The sequence below is a fragment of the Cucurbita pepo genome, chromosome 10, assembly GCF_057944985.1.
Source record: "Cucurbita pepo subsp. pepo isolate OVF chromosome 10, ASM5794498v1, whole genome shotgun sequence".
NCBI lineage: Eukaryota > Viridiplantae > Streptophyta > Magnoliopsida > Cucurbitales > Cucurbitaceae > Cucurbita > Cucurbita pepo.
In genome coordinates, this window is record NC_141807.1 from 19,223,463 (window position 1) to 19,241,517 (window position 18,055).

Below are 18,055 nucleotides of genomic sequence, written 5' to 3' on the forward strand. Positions count from 1 at the left end.
TTTTACTTTCTTTCGAATTTAACATGTGGGGTTCGAGATATTTAAACCATTAACTTTTTTGTCGAGAATATATGCTTGAGTCAGTTAACCTATGTTCAGGTCAACCGTTGGATCGAGAATTATAGTGTGTATGTATAGAGAGAAATAATAATAATAATAATAATATATATATATATATATATATATATATTTTTTTTTTTTTTTTTTTTTTTGTATAAAATTAACTTTACAATTTTTACCTTCTTATATGCCAGCGTAGTTTTAGAATGTTACAAATGGTATCAGAGTGAGACACCGAACAAGGGGAACGAAGCATTCCTTAGGATGTTTGTAAGGGTGTAGAAATCAACGAACAATATCTCCTAGCGGTGGACTATCGTGAGCTAACGACAATACGTAATTTGTTAAGACGAACAAAATATTTGCTAGCAGTAGACTAAAGTAAGGGCTATTTAACCGGCCAAAACAGAAAATATCTGCTAGCAGTTGACTACCGTGAGAGCGGTTAAAACACAAATTTTCAATTTTATTTATGTTTTTAGAAATTAACTAATAATTCAAGCGTTTGACTAAACGTTATAATTTCTTTTAAACTATTTTAAACTTATTTTTTCGCTCATGTTTTATCGAAATATTTTCTCTCAAAACGTAATTCGAGGCTCCACATTACGTCGAAATCATTCACAAATTTCGATTTTCACACAGCTCATAACATAAAAATGTGTTAGATGAACACTACTCTCCACTGTGGTATGGTATTGTAGTGAGCACAGGCTCTCACGACTTTGCTTTGGGCTTCCCCAACCGACCTCAAACCAATAAAGAGTATTATTTGATTATAAACCCATGACAATTCATTAAATTAGCCGATCTGGGACTTTCATCTCAGAGCCATTTGCAGTTTTACCATCTGAATTAGTTCATACTTACACATGCATGACTTAATCTCTAAGACAAGCATGATATCAGAGCCATGCCTTAAAGTTAGTCATGTAAAAAAAAAAAAATTTAAATGTCGAACAAAAGACTCTAAAAGAAAAATGAGTCGAAGCTCCTCGAAGGTATAGTAAAAAATGACTAAGACTCCAAAAGAAAAGGAGTCGAGCCTCGATTAAGGGGAGACGTACTTTGTTCGAGGGAAGGTGTCGGATGAAAGTCCGCTAATTTAGGGAATGATCATGACTTTATAATGGAGGAATCCAAAAAAACAAAGCCACGAGAGTTAATGAAAGAGTGAAGGGTAAATTGGTAAATTGGTAAATTTGTGATTCAGCTTAAATAAGAGAATGATTTCTAACGTATTCCTATTGCCTTAGATCACCAAAATTTACGTGGCGGGTGTAATCACTCTAGAGCTTCCTCTCCTGCAAGTGCGCAGAAGGTACCCTAATGTTTTTGCTCACTACGATAAGAATATTAATCTCATGATTTGCCTTATGAATTGAATTTGATTCTTTACCAAGAACTAACAATCTACAGTTTCATTCATCTTCAATCCAATCTTAAAGTGCGTATGAAAGTCGATTCCATTTTGAGGCCAAAATGCTCGCAAATTATGCTCTTCGATCATCTTATGGTATGAACTTCTTTATTAAAAATTGTTCATGACAGGGCTTCATTATTTTCCAGAGATGAACAGCATTGGATTCATGTTAACGACTAACGAGCTTTAAAGTGCGTATGAAAGTCGATTCCATTTTGAGGCCAAAATGTTCGCAAATTATGCTCTTCGATCATCTTATGGTTTGAACTTCTTTATTAAAAATTGTTCATGACAGAGCTTCATTATTTTCCAGAGATGAACAGCATTGGATTCATGTTAACGACTAACGAGCTTGCTGTGCGACTATGGCTTTTTAGAATTTTCCTTTTCTTTTTGTTTGAGATTGATGAGAAGTACATTAGGAATTTGAAGTTTGAAAACGAGATTGTTAGGAATGTGGTGATTGTGTTTGGAAAGCTTGGGGATGAATTCCAAATGTTGTGTTTCATATGTGAGAATTTGTAATAGTCCAAGCCCATCGCTGTCTAATATTGTCCTCTTTGGGCTTTCCTTCGCCGGTTTTCCCTCAAGGTTTTAAAATGCGTCTGCTAGGGAGAGGTCTCCACACCCTTATAAAGGATGTTTGCTCCCCTCCAACCGAGTTGGGATCTCACAATCCACCCCCACTCGGGACCCAGCGTCCTCGCTGGCACTCGTTCCCCTCTCCAATCAATGTGGGACCTCCCAACCATCTCCTTCGGGGCCTAGCGTCCTCGTTGGCACATAGCTCGGTGTCTGGTTCTGATACCATTTTTAACAACCCAAGCCCACCACTAGTAGATATTGTCTTTTTTGGACTTTCGCTTCTGGGTTTTCCTCAAAATTTTAAAATGTGTTTGCTAGGGAGAGGTTTCCACACCCTTATAAAGAATGCTTCGTTCCTATCTCCAATCGACGTAGGATCTCGCAGAATTACACTGTTGTTTATCTATGAGTATACAATTGTTAGGACTTGGCAATGAGATATCTATGTATTTGATGGTTAGAACAGACTTCATTTATTGGTCCCATGATTGCATATTAAGTGCATCTAGATCTACATGAGGTATGTAATGTGTAGCTAAAAAAACGCAAGTAATTATCTAGATAACTAAACGAAGAGTTTTTGGCAGACCAAACCCCCACCAATCTAAGATTTCTCGGGGTTGGATAAGTTAACAAATGTTGGTTTAAGTGTGGAGGATATTAGTTCTTTAAGAAGTGAGAAACATTGGTTTCTTTTAGTCATTTCTCTTTACGACCATCGCGACTCTTGTTCCCCCACCTTTATATCGTTCAACCGGGGTTATGGTTCATGTCGTTCGATGTAGAGAGGAAGGTGACATTTGTAAATCTGGACCTCCTTTAGGGTGGTGATACTTCTGAATCGTAGATATACTTTTTCTGCAATGCGTATGTAGATACACACAAGTGTAACATTGCACACATGTATAAGCAGAAGTTTTTTTTTTTTTTTTTTTTTTTTTCTTTCTTTCTTTCTAATATTAAACCAACTCAATGGTACATATAGCATATAAACATATGTATCTATACAGAAGAATACAGAAGGAGGATGACTACATTCTGTTAGATGAACACGACTCTTCACAATGGTATGATATTGTCCACTTTGAGCAAAAGCTCTCATGACTTTGCTTTGAGCTTCTCTAAAAGGCCCCGTACCAATGGAGAGAGTATTCTTTGTTTATAAACCCATGATCATTCCCTAAATTAGCCGATGTGGTTCTTTCATCATCCAACACCTCCCCTCGAACAAAGTGCGCCTCCCCTTAATCGAGGCTCGACTCCTTTGGAGTCTTAGTCATTTTTTACTGCCTTCAAGGAGGCTAGGAGGCTTGACTCCTTTTCTTTTGGAGTCCTTTGTTCGATATTTGAGGATTTATCGATCTATTGGCACGACTAAGTTTAGGGCATGGTTTTGATACCATGTTAGATGAACACGACTCTCCACAATGGTATGATATTGTCCATTTTGAGCATAAGCTCTCATGGCTTTGCTCTGGGCTTCCCTAAAAGGCCTCATACCAATGGAGAGAGTATTCTTTGTTTATAAACCCGTGATCATTCCCTAAATTAGCCGATGTGGTTCTTTCGTCATCCAACACATTCAACAGAGCAGTGTTTAAAAGTTTATAAGTCAATACGATATTTGTGTGTTTTGTTATGCTCTCAGAGTTCTCAAGAAAGCTCACCAGAATGACTTGTGCTATTTTTCTGATAATTGATAAGATCCCTAACAACATAATGTGATTTCTCATTAATTTACAGTTTTATCATCATAGCTTTCACATTCTTCAAGGAACTTGTTTATGTGTTGCTTATTCAAATACAACTATCATAAGAAGGGAATACCCTTTTGGAATATCCTCTGACCAGGAGCAAGAATTTCCAAAGGATCATACATAGATTTCCTCTGCAAGATAGTCTGCCACTTGGGCCCAAAGTGAGATCTCCATTCTTCTTGGGAGTTGTAGTGGGGGAGATATTGCTTAACACCAGGGAGGTACTCAATACAGTAATCCAAAATTCTTTGATTTTGTTCTAAAATGTGTTCTAACCCATCTGTTCCTATGGAAGATGGAACTGCAGAAGGTAAGAACGCCACCAAGTAGAAAATATCTTCATCTGGCGTGACGAACGATGTTTTATTATTCCACCTGAACGAATGAAAGTCGATGAAGAATGAGAATAAGGACATAGGGATGTTGAAGATTATTGGGAGTGAGTCCCACGTTGGTTAATTTAGTGGAAGATCATGGGTTTATAAGTGAGGAATACTATCTCCATTGGTATGACCTTTTGGGGAAGCCCGAAGTAAAGCCATGAGAGCTTATGCTCAAAGTGGACAATATCATACCATTGTGGAGAGTCGTGTTCGTCTAACATGGTATCAGAGCCATGCCCTAAACTTAGTCGTGCCAATAGATTGGTAAATCCTCAAATATCGAACAAAGGACTCCAAAAGAAAAGGAGTCAAACCTCCTTGAAGGCAGTAAAAAATGACTAAGACTCCAAAGGAGTCGAGCCTCGATTAAGGGGAGGCGCACTTTGTTCGAGGGGAGGTGTTGGATGATGAAAGTCCCACATCGGCTAATTTAGGGAATGATCATGAGTTTATAAACAAAGAATACTCTCTCCATTGGAGTGAGGTCTTTTGGGGAAGCCCAAGCAAAGCCATAAGAGTTTATGCCCAAAGTGGACAATATCATACCATTGTGGAGAGTCGTGTTCGTCTAACATGATATCAGAGCCATGCCCTAAACTTAGTTGTGCCAATAAATTGGTAAATTCTCAAATATCGAACAAAGGACTCCAAAAGAAAAGGAGTCAAGCCTCCTCGAAGGCAGTAAAAAATGAATAAGACTCTAAAGGAATCGAGTCTCGATTAAAGGGAAGCGCACTTTGTTCGAGGGAGGTGTTGGATGATGAAAGTCCCACATCAACTAATTTAGGGAATGATCATGGGTTTATAAACAAAGAATACTCTCTCCATTGGTATGAGGCCTTTTAGGGAAGCCCAAAGCAAAGCCATGAGAGCTTATGCTCAAAGTGGACAACATCATACCATTGTGGAGAGTCGTGATTCCTAACAAGGGATATAACGAGCAAGTCATGAGATAATTACTTGGATTTGTTAACTGGGTAGATTATGATAGGACCATTGCTAGTATCCTTGAGAATTTTTCCAAACACTTCTTGAGCAAAATCATGTATTTGGCTTCTGGGAATCAGTAGATTTAGCCATGGATGAGGAATTTCCCATAAACCTTTTGCTCGTAGCTTGTTCTCTGAAACGTGTACACGGTCCAGGAAATCGACGTAAGTAACTTCTGATGTGAAGAGAGTTGATGGAATATAGCTCAATCCTGTCAATAACCTTTCAACTTTCTGCATTATAAGAAAGAGAAGTTAACATATGGGATTGCTTTTGTTGTTTGTTGTTTTTTGTTCTTAGATGGTATGATTTCTGATAACTCCTCACCTTGTTCATGAAGTCAATTTCATCTAGGTTGAAGTACTTGGCTATTTCCAAGCAGTAGAAAATTTTTCCATCTGAATTGAATTTGCTAGCTTGTAGTGGTTCTTTGGGATTAAAGGAAGATCTCCAGTTATTTAGGAGACCAGTTCTGTTTATAACTACAAATCCTTCAATATAATCAAATTGATCCATGGATGATATCAGATACTCTTGGTCTCTTGTAAATTTGGAGAAGTCTGAGTACAACATTCTTATCCATTTTACCTGTAGAAAATGATGAGTTGTGTATCAAACGAAGCATCACTTGAAAATTTCGGTACCTCGGCGTAACAAAACGGTATATGCTCTTACCATTTTTGGTGCCTTTTCCAAAGAAATTCTTGCCCTTGTTATGATGCCAAACTGTCCAAGTCCGCCAAGAACAGCATGGAAAAGCTCTGCATTTTGATTCTCTGAACAGGCAACCACCTCTCCTTTTCCTGCAAAGGTTTCAGACATCAGGTTTTACAGCTTTTATGTCAAAAAGCCTCGAAATGCATTTAATTGCAGCAATACTCTTAAACGTTTTATTAAGAAGAGCATGTTAGGAATCACGACTCTCCACAACGGTATGATATTGTCCACTTTGAGCATAAGCTCTCGTGGCTTTGCTTTGGGCTTCCCCAAAATGCCTCATACCAATGAAGATAGTATTCCTCACTTATAAACCCATGATCTTCCACTAAATTAACCAATGTGGGACTCAGTCCCGATAATCCTCAACAATCCTCCCCTCGAACAAAGTACACTATAAGCCTCAAGGGCCTCCCCTTAATCGAGACTCGACTCCTTTCTCTGGAGCCCTCGAACAAAGGTATACCCTTTGTTCGACACTTTAGTCACTTTTAACTACACCTTCTAGGCTCACAATTCTTTGTTCGATATTTGAGGATTCTATTGACATGGTTAAGTTTAGGGCATGACTTTGATACCATGTTAGTAATCACGACTCTCTACAATGGTATGATATTGTCCACTTTGAGCATAAACTCTCATGGCTTTGCTTTGGGCTTCCCCAAAAGGCCTCATACCAATGGAGATAATATTCCTCACTTATAAACCCATGATCTTCCACTAAATTAACCAACGTGGGACTCACTCCCAATAATCCTCAACACATCATGCCAGGAAAAAAAAGTTGCTTCTTTGTGGAATGACAAGTGATATTACATGATATGTTGTAATATCAAGTGACACTGTTCTGATGAACAGTATGGAGGTACCTGTTACAACTTCCAGCTGATAAACGTTGCTGATCTGGGGTCCATGCCTGAAAGCCTGCCCACTAATGCCAGCATTTGACAAGGTGCCTCCAACAGTAAGATGCAGGTAATCAGTCCAAGATTTTGGTGCCAGCCCCAGTTTAAGAGTTTCATGCAGGATATTTATCCACAGCTCTCCAGCTGAAACATCCACATAAGGTAAAGCCCCTGCATTTATTTTCATTTCTGGCCCTTGAAATGATTCCATACTGATAACTACACCATTATAGGCTTGAGCTTGACCTTGGATGGAATGTCCATGGCCTCTAGCTGCAACGGTCAACTCCGACACGTATCCCATTCTGAAAATATGGTTTATCGTGCGCGATATATCGGAGACGGAGCTTGGATGTAACACAGCTAACGGTAGTAAATGGTATCTTTTTCCAAAATCTGTTGCTGCTTGATGATTATTTTCAAAGCTGAGGTATCCATCCAATTCCAGTGTTTGCAGGGCATACGTTGATATATCAGAGGAACCAAAATGAGGTGGAATGATTGAGGCTGCATATAGGTGGTTCCTGCTGTCAGGTATGCAACTGATATATAGAATTATGTATAACTTGAGAACAATAATGCTTTTTTTGATGAAGCCAGATGTTGGTACCCTCATCTTTCCTTGAGAGAGAGAGAGAGAGAGAGAGCTAAGGGAGAGGTACAGAGGAGCCTAAGGGATGGAGTGGAATGAAAGGGAATTTAAAGAAGTTCTTGGGCGGCATAGTCAAACACTTGGTTAGTGGTACTTTCTGGAAATAGTTCTCAACCAAATTTTTCTTGAAACAGAATTCACCTTGACCATTAATTGTGGAAGGTGCAGGGTGGTGTTTGTTACTACTTGAAGCAAATATTTTATGTTATGCTATTACCAATCACGGCCTAAATTCACTGTTTGTCTTCTTTACACGTTGAATGCGACTGCAAACTACTGGAATTGTGAGATCCCATATCGGTTGGGGAGGAGAACGAAACACCCTTTATGAGGGTGTGGAAACCTCTCCCTAGCAATACGCGTTTTAAAAACCTGGAGGGGAAGGACGGAAGGGAAAACTCAAAGAGGACAATATCTGCTAGTGGTGGGCTTAAGTTGTTACGAATGGTATTAGAGTCGGACACTGAGCAATTTGTCAACGAGGAGGCTGAGCCTTGAAAGAGGGTGGACATGAGGTGGTGTGCTAGCAAGGATGTTGGATTTCGAAGGGGGGTGGATTTGGAGGGTCCCACATCAGTTGGGGAGGAGAACGAAACATCTTTTATAAGGGTATGGAAATCTCTCCCTAGCAGATGCGTTTTAAAAACCTTGATGGGAAGTCCGAAAGAGAAAGCCCAAAGAGGACAATATCTGCTAGCGGTGGGTTTAAGTTGTTACCAATGGTATCAGAGCCAAACACTGGGCGATGTACCAGCGAGGAGGTTGAGTGTCGAAAGGGGTGGACACGAGACGGTGTGCCAGCAAGGACGCTGGACCCCGAGGGGGAGGGGTGTATTTGGGGGTTCCACATCGATTGGAGAGATGAACGAGTGCCAATGAGGACGCTGGGCCCTGAAATGAGGTGGATTGTGGAATCCCACATCGGTTGGGAAGGAGAACGAAACACTCTTTATAAGGGTCTGGAAACCTCTCTCGAGCAGACGCGTTTTAAAAACCTTGAGGGAAAGCCCAAAGAAAACAATATCCGCTAGTGGTGGACTTGGGCCGTTACACTAATTGGCTGAATTTTGACAGTTTGTCTGCTATATACATATATTGTACAATCTGAACTCAATTTCCCTACTGCAGAGTGAATGGCGGGCTGGCCCCTACTAAGTTTCATGCTTCTTCAAGCTGAGTGTCTGGGGAGTCAGATTACTGGGACCCACTCCAGTTTTTCTTCATAAGAGTATACATTATGTTTTGACAGCCCTCACCAACGTGTTATACATTTATTCTGCATAATTTCCATGAAGTTTTTACATATTCATCATGATCTTTGCATATATGATCATCAATTTTTGTCTAAAATTTACATTGACATGTGAATTCTGGTCAAGACGTCTTACGAACTCCGATTCCGATTTTTTGTAACGTTGTATAATCAAGATTCGTACCGATGCACATGAACTAGCTCAATCCGTCACAGTTCTTAAGAAAAGTAAACAGAATAAGCATGATGATGAATATGTTGAATGCTGACAAACAAACATTTTCGAAAGCTTCATACGTTGATTTTTACTACTGTTCCTAAGTCTCTCGATTCAATGTCATTTCAAATAGTGATTCGATTAGAGTGAAGTTGTTTAAGTTAGAGGTGCATTTAATGATTTAGATTATAATTTTCAAAAGTGCCCTTCAAGGCAGGACCACCAAGTGAAATTGCGTTCAAATTCAACTGCATCTAGACTTTGATTTTATGTTTTCTTTGACTCAATGAGTGACAGAAGTTTGTTTTTGGGTGCAGAAGAACAAGTGTTTGAAAGAGAAAGATGAAAGGTATGTCTACATATACACTTGAGTTCATAGCATCAGCATCAGCAAGAACAAGGCTTTTGGTCAGTCCAATATACAAAAAGAAAGCTAAATTTATTTCCATGTGATAATTCATTATCTTTTTTTTGTGGATTTAAAAGGTATATGGCTTCATTGTCAAACTTGTAATGGAGGTTATGAGAGAGAGAGGGATTGTTTAGGGGTGGGGCCATGGACATGTGATCTTCATAAGGGCGTGTAGTGGCCCAAGAAAAGGAAGATAAAGAAAGATTTGAAAAGAGAGGAACAAGAGGCTTAGAAAAAGGACTTTAGGGTATGTATAACCGTCCAAGTCCACTGTTACCAGATATTGTCTTTTGGGCTTTTCTTTTCGGGCTTCCCTTTAAGATTTTAAAACGTGTCTGCTAGGAAGAGGTTTCCACGCCCTTATAAAGAATGTTTCGTTCCTTTCTCCAACGGATGTGGGATCTCACAATTTTGTGTTTGGTTCCGAAGCCCACCGCTAGCAGATATTGTCTTTTTTGGGCTTTCCCTTTCGGGCTTCCTTTCAAAGTTTTAAAACGGGTCTGCTAAGGAGAGGTTTCTACATCCTTATAAAGAATGCTTCGTTCCTCTCTCCAATTGATGTGTGATCTCACAATTTTGTGTTTGGTGCCCAAACCCATTGTTAGCCGATATTGTCTTTTTTGGGCTTCCCCTCAAGATTTAAAATGAGTATGCTAAGAAGAGGTTTCCATACCCTTGTAAAAAATGCTTCGTTCCCCTCACTAACCGATGTGGGATCTCACAAATTTTTGTTTGGTGCTCAAGCCCACGGACATATATTGTCTTCTTTGGGTTTTCCTTTTCAGGCTTCCCCTCATGGTCTTAAATCGTGTCTGCTAGAGAGAGGTTTCCACACCCTTATAAAAAATGCATCATTCCTCTCTCCAATCGACGTGAAATCTCATAAATTTGTGTTTGGTGCTCAAGCCCACTACTGACAGATATTGTCTTATTTGGGTTTTCCTGTTCAGGCTTCTCCTCAAGGTCTTGAATTGTGTATGCTAGGGAGAGGTTTCTACACCCTTATAAAGAATGCTTCGTTCCCTTCTCTAACCGACGTGGGATCTCACAATTTTGTGTTTGGTGTCTAAGCCCACCGCTAGCAGATATTGTCTTCTTTGGGCTTTCCCTTCTGAGCTTCCCCTCAAGGTTTTAAAACGCGTATGCTAGGGAGAGGTTTCCACACCCTGAGAAAAAAAAAAAAAAAAAAAAAAAAGCACAACCGATGTGGGATCTCACAAATTTGTGTTTAGTGTCCAAACCCACCGCTAGCCGATATTATCTTCTTTGGACTTTCCCTACCGAACTTCCCCTCAAGATTTTAAGACAGAGAGAGTTTCCAGTTCCCCTCTCTAACCGATATGAGATCTCACAATTTATCAAATTGGTGGGGGAGTGTGAATATTACAAAAAAAAAAAAAAAAAAAAAAAAAAAAAAAAAAAATCAGTTGCCCCAACATTGTTCTTTTGTATGGAAAGTTGGACTCTTGGCCCACGAGGGTGGTTGAGTTACTAGAGAACTCCTCAAAATGGTTGCTTTTTGTAACCATCATGCGAGTGTCTACAATTATCTTTCAACCTTACCATCACCATTTAAAACACAAGGAAGTGCATATTAAAATCGTTTTGGAATTCTTTGAAAAGTAGTTCTTAAAACCAATATGATTGAGTGATTTATTAAGGTGGATAGAACGATTTGAATCGTTCTACGTAATAATCAAAACAATACTGTTTCTGTCTAGTTTACAAGCCTCTGTGTGATGACAATTTCGTTTCTAGTTTCGTTCTTGAAAGGTGTACTCGTATTCTTACCGTTTCTTTACTATCGTTTTCATCTCTGTTCAAGATTTTTTTTTTTTTTAATTCTTAGTCAATTTTGAAGTTTTTTTTAGGAAGTCAGGCTTTCCCCCATTACAGAAAATTCTATATTGTTGTGGTCAATAGGAGTCTAGGTTGTACCGAAGTCCTAGTGGGCCTGATGATTCTCTTAGTTTGTATCCGAATTTTCTTTTACTAGAGCATACCTACCTAAAAAAGCCCTCTTTTATGTTAAGGGCACCGATGAAACGGTCAACTAATCTCACCACTAAGATGTCAAGTTTCTTATCTTTCAATTGACACGCTTGATAGAGATATGGCTCCGACTTCTGCCTTTATCAAACTATTATGATATCCCCATCTTAACAACCTCGACACGAAGGAGTAGCTTCTCAAACTTCACTACGACCAATTTGTATTGTTTTTCAAATCGATTTATGATAGATAATGAAGTCTATAAGTCGAAATAGCATTTATAAGCTTGGTTTTCTAAAGGTAAAAATCAAATAGTTACGAAACAGCGGATCTAAACTTTTAAAGATTCATATGCCCAAAGCTACTGTTAGTAGATATTATCTGTTTTAGCTCGTTACATATCGTCTTCAATCTCACTATAACGACCCAAGCCCACTGCTAGCCGATAATGTTCTCTTCAGGTTTTTCCCCTTCGAGCTTCTCCTCAAGGTTTTTAAAACGCTTTTCTTAAGGAGAGATTTCTATACCCTTATATAAAGAATGTTTCGTTCTCCTCTCCCACCAATGTGAGATCTCACAAAACACCTCTACTTGGGGCCTTGCGTCTTTGCTAGCACTCATTCTCTTCTCCCATCGATGTGAGACCCCCAATCCATTCCCTTCGGGGCCCAGCGTCCTTGCTAGCACATCGTCTCATGTCCATCCCCTTCGAGACTCAACCTCCTTGCTGGCACATCACCCGGTGTCTAGCTCTGATACCATTTGTAACAGCCCAAGCCCACTGGTGGCAGATATTGTCCTCTTTGAGTTTTTTCCTTTTCGGTTTCCCCTCAAGGGTTTTAAAACACGTCTACTAGGGAGAGGTTTCCACACCCTTATAAGGAACGCTTTGTTCCTGAGATCTCACAAAAACAAAGTGTCAGCACACAAACATCCCTCGAAGTCTCGAGATTATTTAGCAAACAATTCAATACTTAACAAAGAGAAGACACAAAACGTAACAGTATTCAACGACTTTGAAAAGCATGTCAACTTAATCCCGCACTACTGATATCTCAAATTCAACTCGGGATAAAAAAAACCCTAATTTCTTTTTCGAAAAAGCACCTAGAGAAGAATGTTTGGTACCCACATGTGAAAAGCCAATCTTGTCACCAAAATTTCCCATGGCAAGCTCTCCATTTAGTTTGTGGTGTTAGCAAGTAGGGGCCTGTTTGTGTGTACTTTGAAGAGAAGAACACCCATAAAGCATAAAAAGCTTTAAAAGTTATGAAAAGAAAGTGGGCAAAGAGATGAGAGTTTGAATGGCAAAAACACACTAAAAAAGCAATATTTACAACACCTAATTGGCTATGGTGTCCAATAAGCTTCTATTTGGGAGAGTATCAAACACATAGCTTTTGGTTATTGGGGAACCTTATGAACATCACTTTGAATATCATGTGTTGCTTAAGAGATACCTTTTCTTCTTCTTTTTTGATATCTATTTCATATGGGACTTTGTTGTTTCAAATATTGGGATCAATGACACAATCTTCTTCCAAAATTCAACCCAAAAAAAGGGTCAAATCTCTATGAAAAGTAGAGGCCATGAAGAAAGAATTAGGGTTTATCTTTTCACTCTCTAGAATCTTCAATGCCCACAACCTAAAACAACTCCTACAAACAATTCTTTTTTCATAAATGGAAAGTTTCTTCCTCTATAGTTTATACCAAATTGGATAAAACGGTATTTATACGCACATGGTCCGGGTTGGGTTGAGTTGGGTTGGGAGATTTTTTTGACCAACCCAACTTCGGGTTGGTTGGATTGGTAACCCACCCGACCCGAAAATTTTCATAACCCAACTCAACCCTCTGTTTTCCGGTTGGGTTCTCCGGTTGCTAACTTTTTTTTAATTTTTATTTATTTATTCACCATTTACAATTATTCGATATAATTTTAGATAAAAAATATTAAAAATTTCCAAATAAATACAAATCAATCTATAATTATTAAAAAAACAACAAATTTATGATAAAAAAAATTATTTAACTGCAAGAAAATATAAGGATTTCGGCTTGAGTCAAACCCAAGCATGGAGTATTCTAGTAAACCTGGATTACCACTTTGATAGATCTTTACATACAACAAAGTTCTCAATGTTATTTATAAGTTTTATTTGGTTTCGGTTCAACTCGAGTTTTTTATCCTATAAACCGAAAATCGAATCGAGTCACTTCGGGTTCAGAAAAAATAACCCAACCCAACCAAAAGACTAATACAACCCAACCCAACCCAACCCAACCCCTAAAATTCGGGTTGGGTTGGTCCGGTTGTCAGGTTAGATGTACACTCCTAATTTATGCGTCAGTCGGATCAGTTCGAGACAATTTTTAGATTTAACCCAATTGTTCTGGTCGTAAATTTTTTCGATACAAACAATTCTTGTTAAATAATGAATCTAACCGAACTGTAAATTTTTTGGGTTGGGTTGGTTCGAGTTGTTCAAGTCATTTATTCAGTATTTTGTTTTTGATAAAAATAAAATGTTAATTTGTAAAATATATATTTATTTATTTTTGAACCACTCATTTTCAATATATATTTTGAAAAATTATCTTCCAAGTAGTTAATTATTTTAAGAGTGGTTGGAGAATAAAAAATAAAAAATAAGTATGAAATTCTGTAAAAATAAAATAAATATATGTATATATAATTGTATCGTAAACAACCATGTATATTTGAAAATTAATAATAAATTCAGATTAGTTCTGTTCAACCCAATTTAGTTTGAACTTTTTGGTAGAAACGGAATGATCCCTTGGCTCGGGCAAGAAAAGGAAAAGGTAGTCGTACTCTTACCTTTTCGGTCGGACGATAGGAAAGTTTGAGCTGAAAGATTGAATCACACCGGGTAAGAAAGGCAGGCTTAGCAGGTTTCTCCAAACATATAAACAAAAAGAGGAAGCAACCGGTCCTGAAGAGGATACTGATACGCATACATTCTCGCATGGAAGAACCTAGCTGAACCGGATCAAGGATCCTAACCGAGTCCGACTAACCTTCTTTGGCTGGCCCCCACCCCTTGTAACGAGGTCAATCCGTACGTGCTTTTTTCTTTCGTTTAGCGAGATAGCTTACCAGCTCTTTCAGCTCATAGCAACAGTATGAAAAGCGGAATCCTACGGGAATTAATGAACCAACCCAACATAAAGTTTTCATTTATTTGAACCTAACTAACTTAAATAAGTTCATCATCGAACCAAATTGTATGAGTTAAGTTGGTTGGTTAGATTTTTTGGGTTATCGAGCTTTTTAAACACTCTTAAATTGAACCCATAAATGTTTTCTTGTTCAACGAAGCCTTTGTTTATTCAAGTTTTAGAGTATCCCAATTGGTAAAAGACGCATACTTTCAACTAAGAGGTTCAAATCCTTTCTTACCGTATGTAAGAGTCCAATCTCACTACTAGCAAATATTGTTCGTTTTGGCCTGTTATTTATCGTCGTTAGTCTTATAGTTCCAAACACTTATAAGGAATGTTTCGTTCCCACTCTCCAACCGACGTGGGATCTCACAACTCACCTCCCTTGAGGCCAAATGTCGTCCGTTTTGGTCCATTACTTATCGCCGTGAGTCTTATAGTTCCAAACAGGCCCATTACTTATGACCGTTAGTCCTACAGTTCCAAACAGGCCCATTACTTATCGTCGTCATTCTTACAGTTCCAAACACTTACAAGAATGTTTCGTTCCACTCTCCAACCGATGTGGGATCTCACAACTCACCCCCTTTGGGGCCCAATGTCATCCATTTTGGCCCATTACTTATCGTCGTCAGTCTTACAATTTCAAACACTTATAAGGAATGTTTCGTTTCACTCTTCAACCGACGTGGGATCTCACAACTCACCCCCTTTGGGGTTCAATGTCGTCCGTTTTGGTCCATTACTTATCGTCGTCAGTCTTATAGTTCCAAACAGGCCCATTACTTATCACCGTGAGTCTTACAGTTCCAAACAGGCCCATTACTTATCATCGTCAATCTTACAGTTCCAAACAGGCCCATTACTTATCGCCGTCATTCTTACAGTTCCAAACACTTACAAGAATGTTTCGTTCCACTCTCCAACCAATGTGGGATCTCACAACTCACCCCCTTTGGGGCTCAATGTCATCCATTTTGGCCCATTACTTATCGTCGTCAGTCTTACAATTTCAAACACTTATAAGGAATGTTTCGTTCCACTCTTCAACCGACGTGGGATCTCACAACTCACCCCCTTTGGGGTCCAATGTCGTCCGTTTTGGTCCATTACTTATCGTCGTCAGTCTTATAGTTCCAAACAGGCCCATTACTTATCATCGTCAGTCTTACAGTTCCAAACAGGCCCATTACTTATCGCCGTCATTCTTACAGTTCCAAACACTTACAAGAATGTTTCGTTCCACTCTCCAACCGATGTGGGATCTCACAACTCACCCCCTTTGGGGCCCAATGTCATCCATTTTGGCCCATTACTTATCGTCGTCAGTCTTACAGTTTCAAACACTTATAAGGAATGTTTCGTTCCACTCTTCAACCGACGTGGGATCTCACAACTCACCCCCTTTGGGGCCCAATGTCGTCCGTTATGGTCCATTACTTATCGTCGTCAGTCTTATAGTTCCAAACAGGCCCATTACTTATCACCGTGAGTCTTACAGTTCCAAACAGGCCCATTTACTTATCATCGTCAGTCTTACAGTTCCAAACAGGCCCATTACTTATCACCGTCATTCTTACAGTTCCAAACACTTACAAGAATGTTTCGTTCCACTCTCCAACCAATGTGGGATCTCACAACTCACCCCCTTTGGGGCCCAATGTCATCCATTTTGGCCCATTACTTATCGTCGTCAGTCTTACATTTTGAAACACTTATAAGGAATGTTTCGTTCCACTCTCCAACCGACGTGGGATCTTACAACTCACTTCCCTTGGGGCCCAACGTCGTCGCTGGGCTCTGATACTATTATAACAACTCTAAGCTTTAAATCCCTTGTTCAAAACCCTAGATCCCCTACCCACCAATCATAAAATCCTTTCATAAATACTGTATTGGCCCATCACAAATTCACCTATTCCCCTATTGGTTCTCTCTCATATTCACATTATTTTATTTTAGAATGAAAAGAAAAAAATATATATCAAATTTTACCTCTAAACTCGTTTTACTTTGAAACTACTAGATTTCACATCGGTTGGAGATGGAAACAGAACATTTCTTAGAAGGGTGTGATAATCTCTTCCTAACATACGCGTTTTAAAACCGTGAGGTTGATGACGATACGTAACGAACCAAAGTGGACGATAACGGTTATTGGTGGGATTGAACTATTACAAATGATATCAGAGCTAGACACCGAACGATGTGCCATCAAGGACACTGAACCTCCAAGGAGGGTGGATTATGAGATCCCACATTGGTTAGAGAGGGGAACAAAACATTCCTTATAAGGATGTGGAAACCTCTCCCTAACCAAATGCGTTTTAAAATCGTGAGGTTGACGGCGATACGTAACGGGCCAAAGCAGACAATATCGGTTAGCAGTGGGATTGGACTATTACAAATGATATCAGAGCCGGACACCGAACGATGTGCCATCAAAGACTCTGAATCTCCAAGGAGGGTGGAGTATGAGATCCCACATTGGTTAGGGGGGAACAAAATATTCCTTATAACGGTGTAGAAACCTCTCCCGAACATACGTGTCCGGAACGATGTGCCTTCAAAGACTCTGAACCTCCAAGGAGGGTGGAGTATGAGATCCCACATTGGTTAGGGGGGAACAAAATATTCCTTATAAGGGTGTGGAAACCTCTCCCGAACATACGTGTCCGGAACGATGTGCCATCAAAGACTCTGAACCTCCAAGGAGGGTGGAGTATGAGATCCCACATTGGTTAGGGGGGAACAAAATATTCCTTATAAGGGTGTGGAAACCTCTCCCGAACATACGCGTTTTGAAACTGTGAGGCCGACAGCGATACGTAACGAGCTAAAACGAAAAATATCTGTTAATGGTATATTTTTGATGTGTGGCTGAATATTTTGTTTTTGCTTTTAAAGCAACAAAATGACTTATATGACTAATATTTTCTTAAATATGTGAAAAGTGTTAGACATGTCTGATCTTCTTTAGGGCAAGTGGGAGGACATGTTAGGTACAGAGCATGCTGTAGAACACATGTCTCCCAGTTTCCGTGCAAGTGGGTGATTATTGGGATTTATGTTATAAAACCGGGTAATTAATTAATTATTTTTTAATAATAGTTTTATTATTTTATTTACAATTTAATATTATCTATTGTATGAAAACACAATGTTATTAACGTAATTTTGAACACTATGTATTTGACATACAAGAGGATCATGTCTATAGTATATGGATAAGGTTGGGTGTTTTTCCTGGTAACACTACTTATACGACCCACTTTGTAATCGTTACAAATAATTTGATCCAAATCGTTCATGTGTAGACATGTGAGTGAGATAAATTAATATTTCATATAATAATCATATGCTACTCGATCTTAATCCCAAGTGAGTTATGAACTCCTGCATATGAGGACGTCTTTTAATTTGCATGGGTGAGAATGACTCTTGATGACTCAATATGCCACCATTTTTGGGAGTTGATAACATAATATCCGAGATGGAATTCACTTCTTTTCATATAAAGA

General features: G+C 39.0%; 1 protein-coding gene and 1 long non-coding RNA gene across 5 annotated transcripts; one reads left to right on the forward strand and one right to left on the reverse strand.

Moving 5' to 3' along the window:
- Positions 1–1,320: 1,320 nt before the first annotated feature.
- Positions 1,321–11,170, forward strand: LOC111803164 (uncharacterized). Of its 4 annotated transcripts, none has more exons than XR_015422708.1 (6): positions 1,321–1,381; positions 1,480–1,576; positions 5,793–6,982; positions 7,054–7,189; positions 7,269–7,354; positions 8,601–9,252. It is a non-coding gene; the product is annotated as an uncharacterized LOC111803164 (long non-coding RNA). The 4 variants fall into 4 exon arrangements; XR_002816346.2 differs by having other exon boundaries at positions 1,509–1,576; XR_002816347.2 differs by adding an exon at positions 9,259–11,170 and having other exon boundaries at positions 1,327–1,576; positions 8,601–8,700.
- LOC111803163 (cytokinin dehydrogenase 1) lies at positions 1,939–7,577 on the reverse strand. The gene is made up of 5 exons (XM_023687450.2): positions 6,785–7,577; positions 5,874–6,001; positions 5,526–5,786; positions 5,169–5,431; positions 1,939–4,200 (listed from the first exon to the last, which is right to left on the reverse strand). Exons 1-5 carry the CDS (start codon positions 7,434–7,436, stop codon positions 3,879–3,881), a joined length of 1,626 nt encoding a protein of 541 aa, XP_023543218.2. The 5' UTR covers positions 7,437–7,577; the 3' UTR covers positions 1,939–3,878.
- Positions 11,171–18,055: the final 6,885 nt, after the last annotated feature.

Bases quoted from the DNA above. Each gene is read 5' to 3' on its own strand.
- LOC111803163 (XM_023687450.2), bottom strand. From the start codon at position 7,436: ATGAGGGTACCAACATCTGGCTTCATCAAAAAAAGCATTATTGTTCTC. The intron at 5,787-5,873 runs GTAAGAGCATAT...CATTTTCTACAG, and splicing joins TGGAAAAGGCACCAAAAATG to GTAAAATGGATAAGAATGTT. The intron at 5,432-5,525 runs GTGAGGAGTTAT...CTTATAATGCAG, and splicing joins AAATTGACTTCATGAACAAG to AAAGTTGAAAGGTTATTGAC.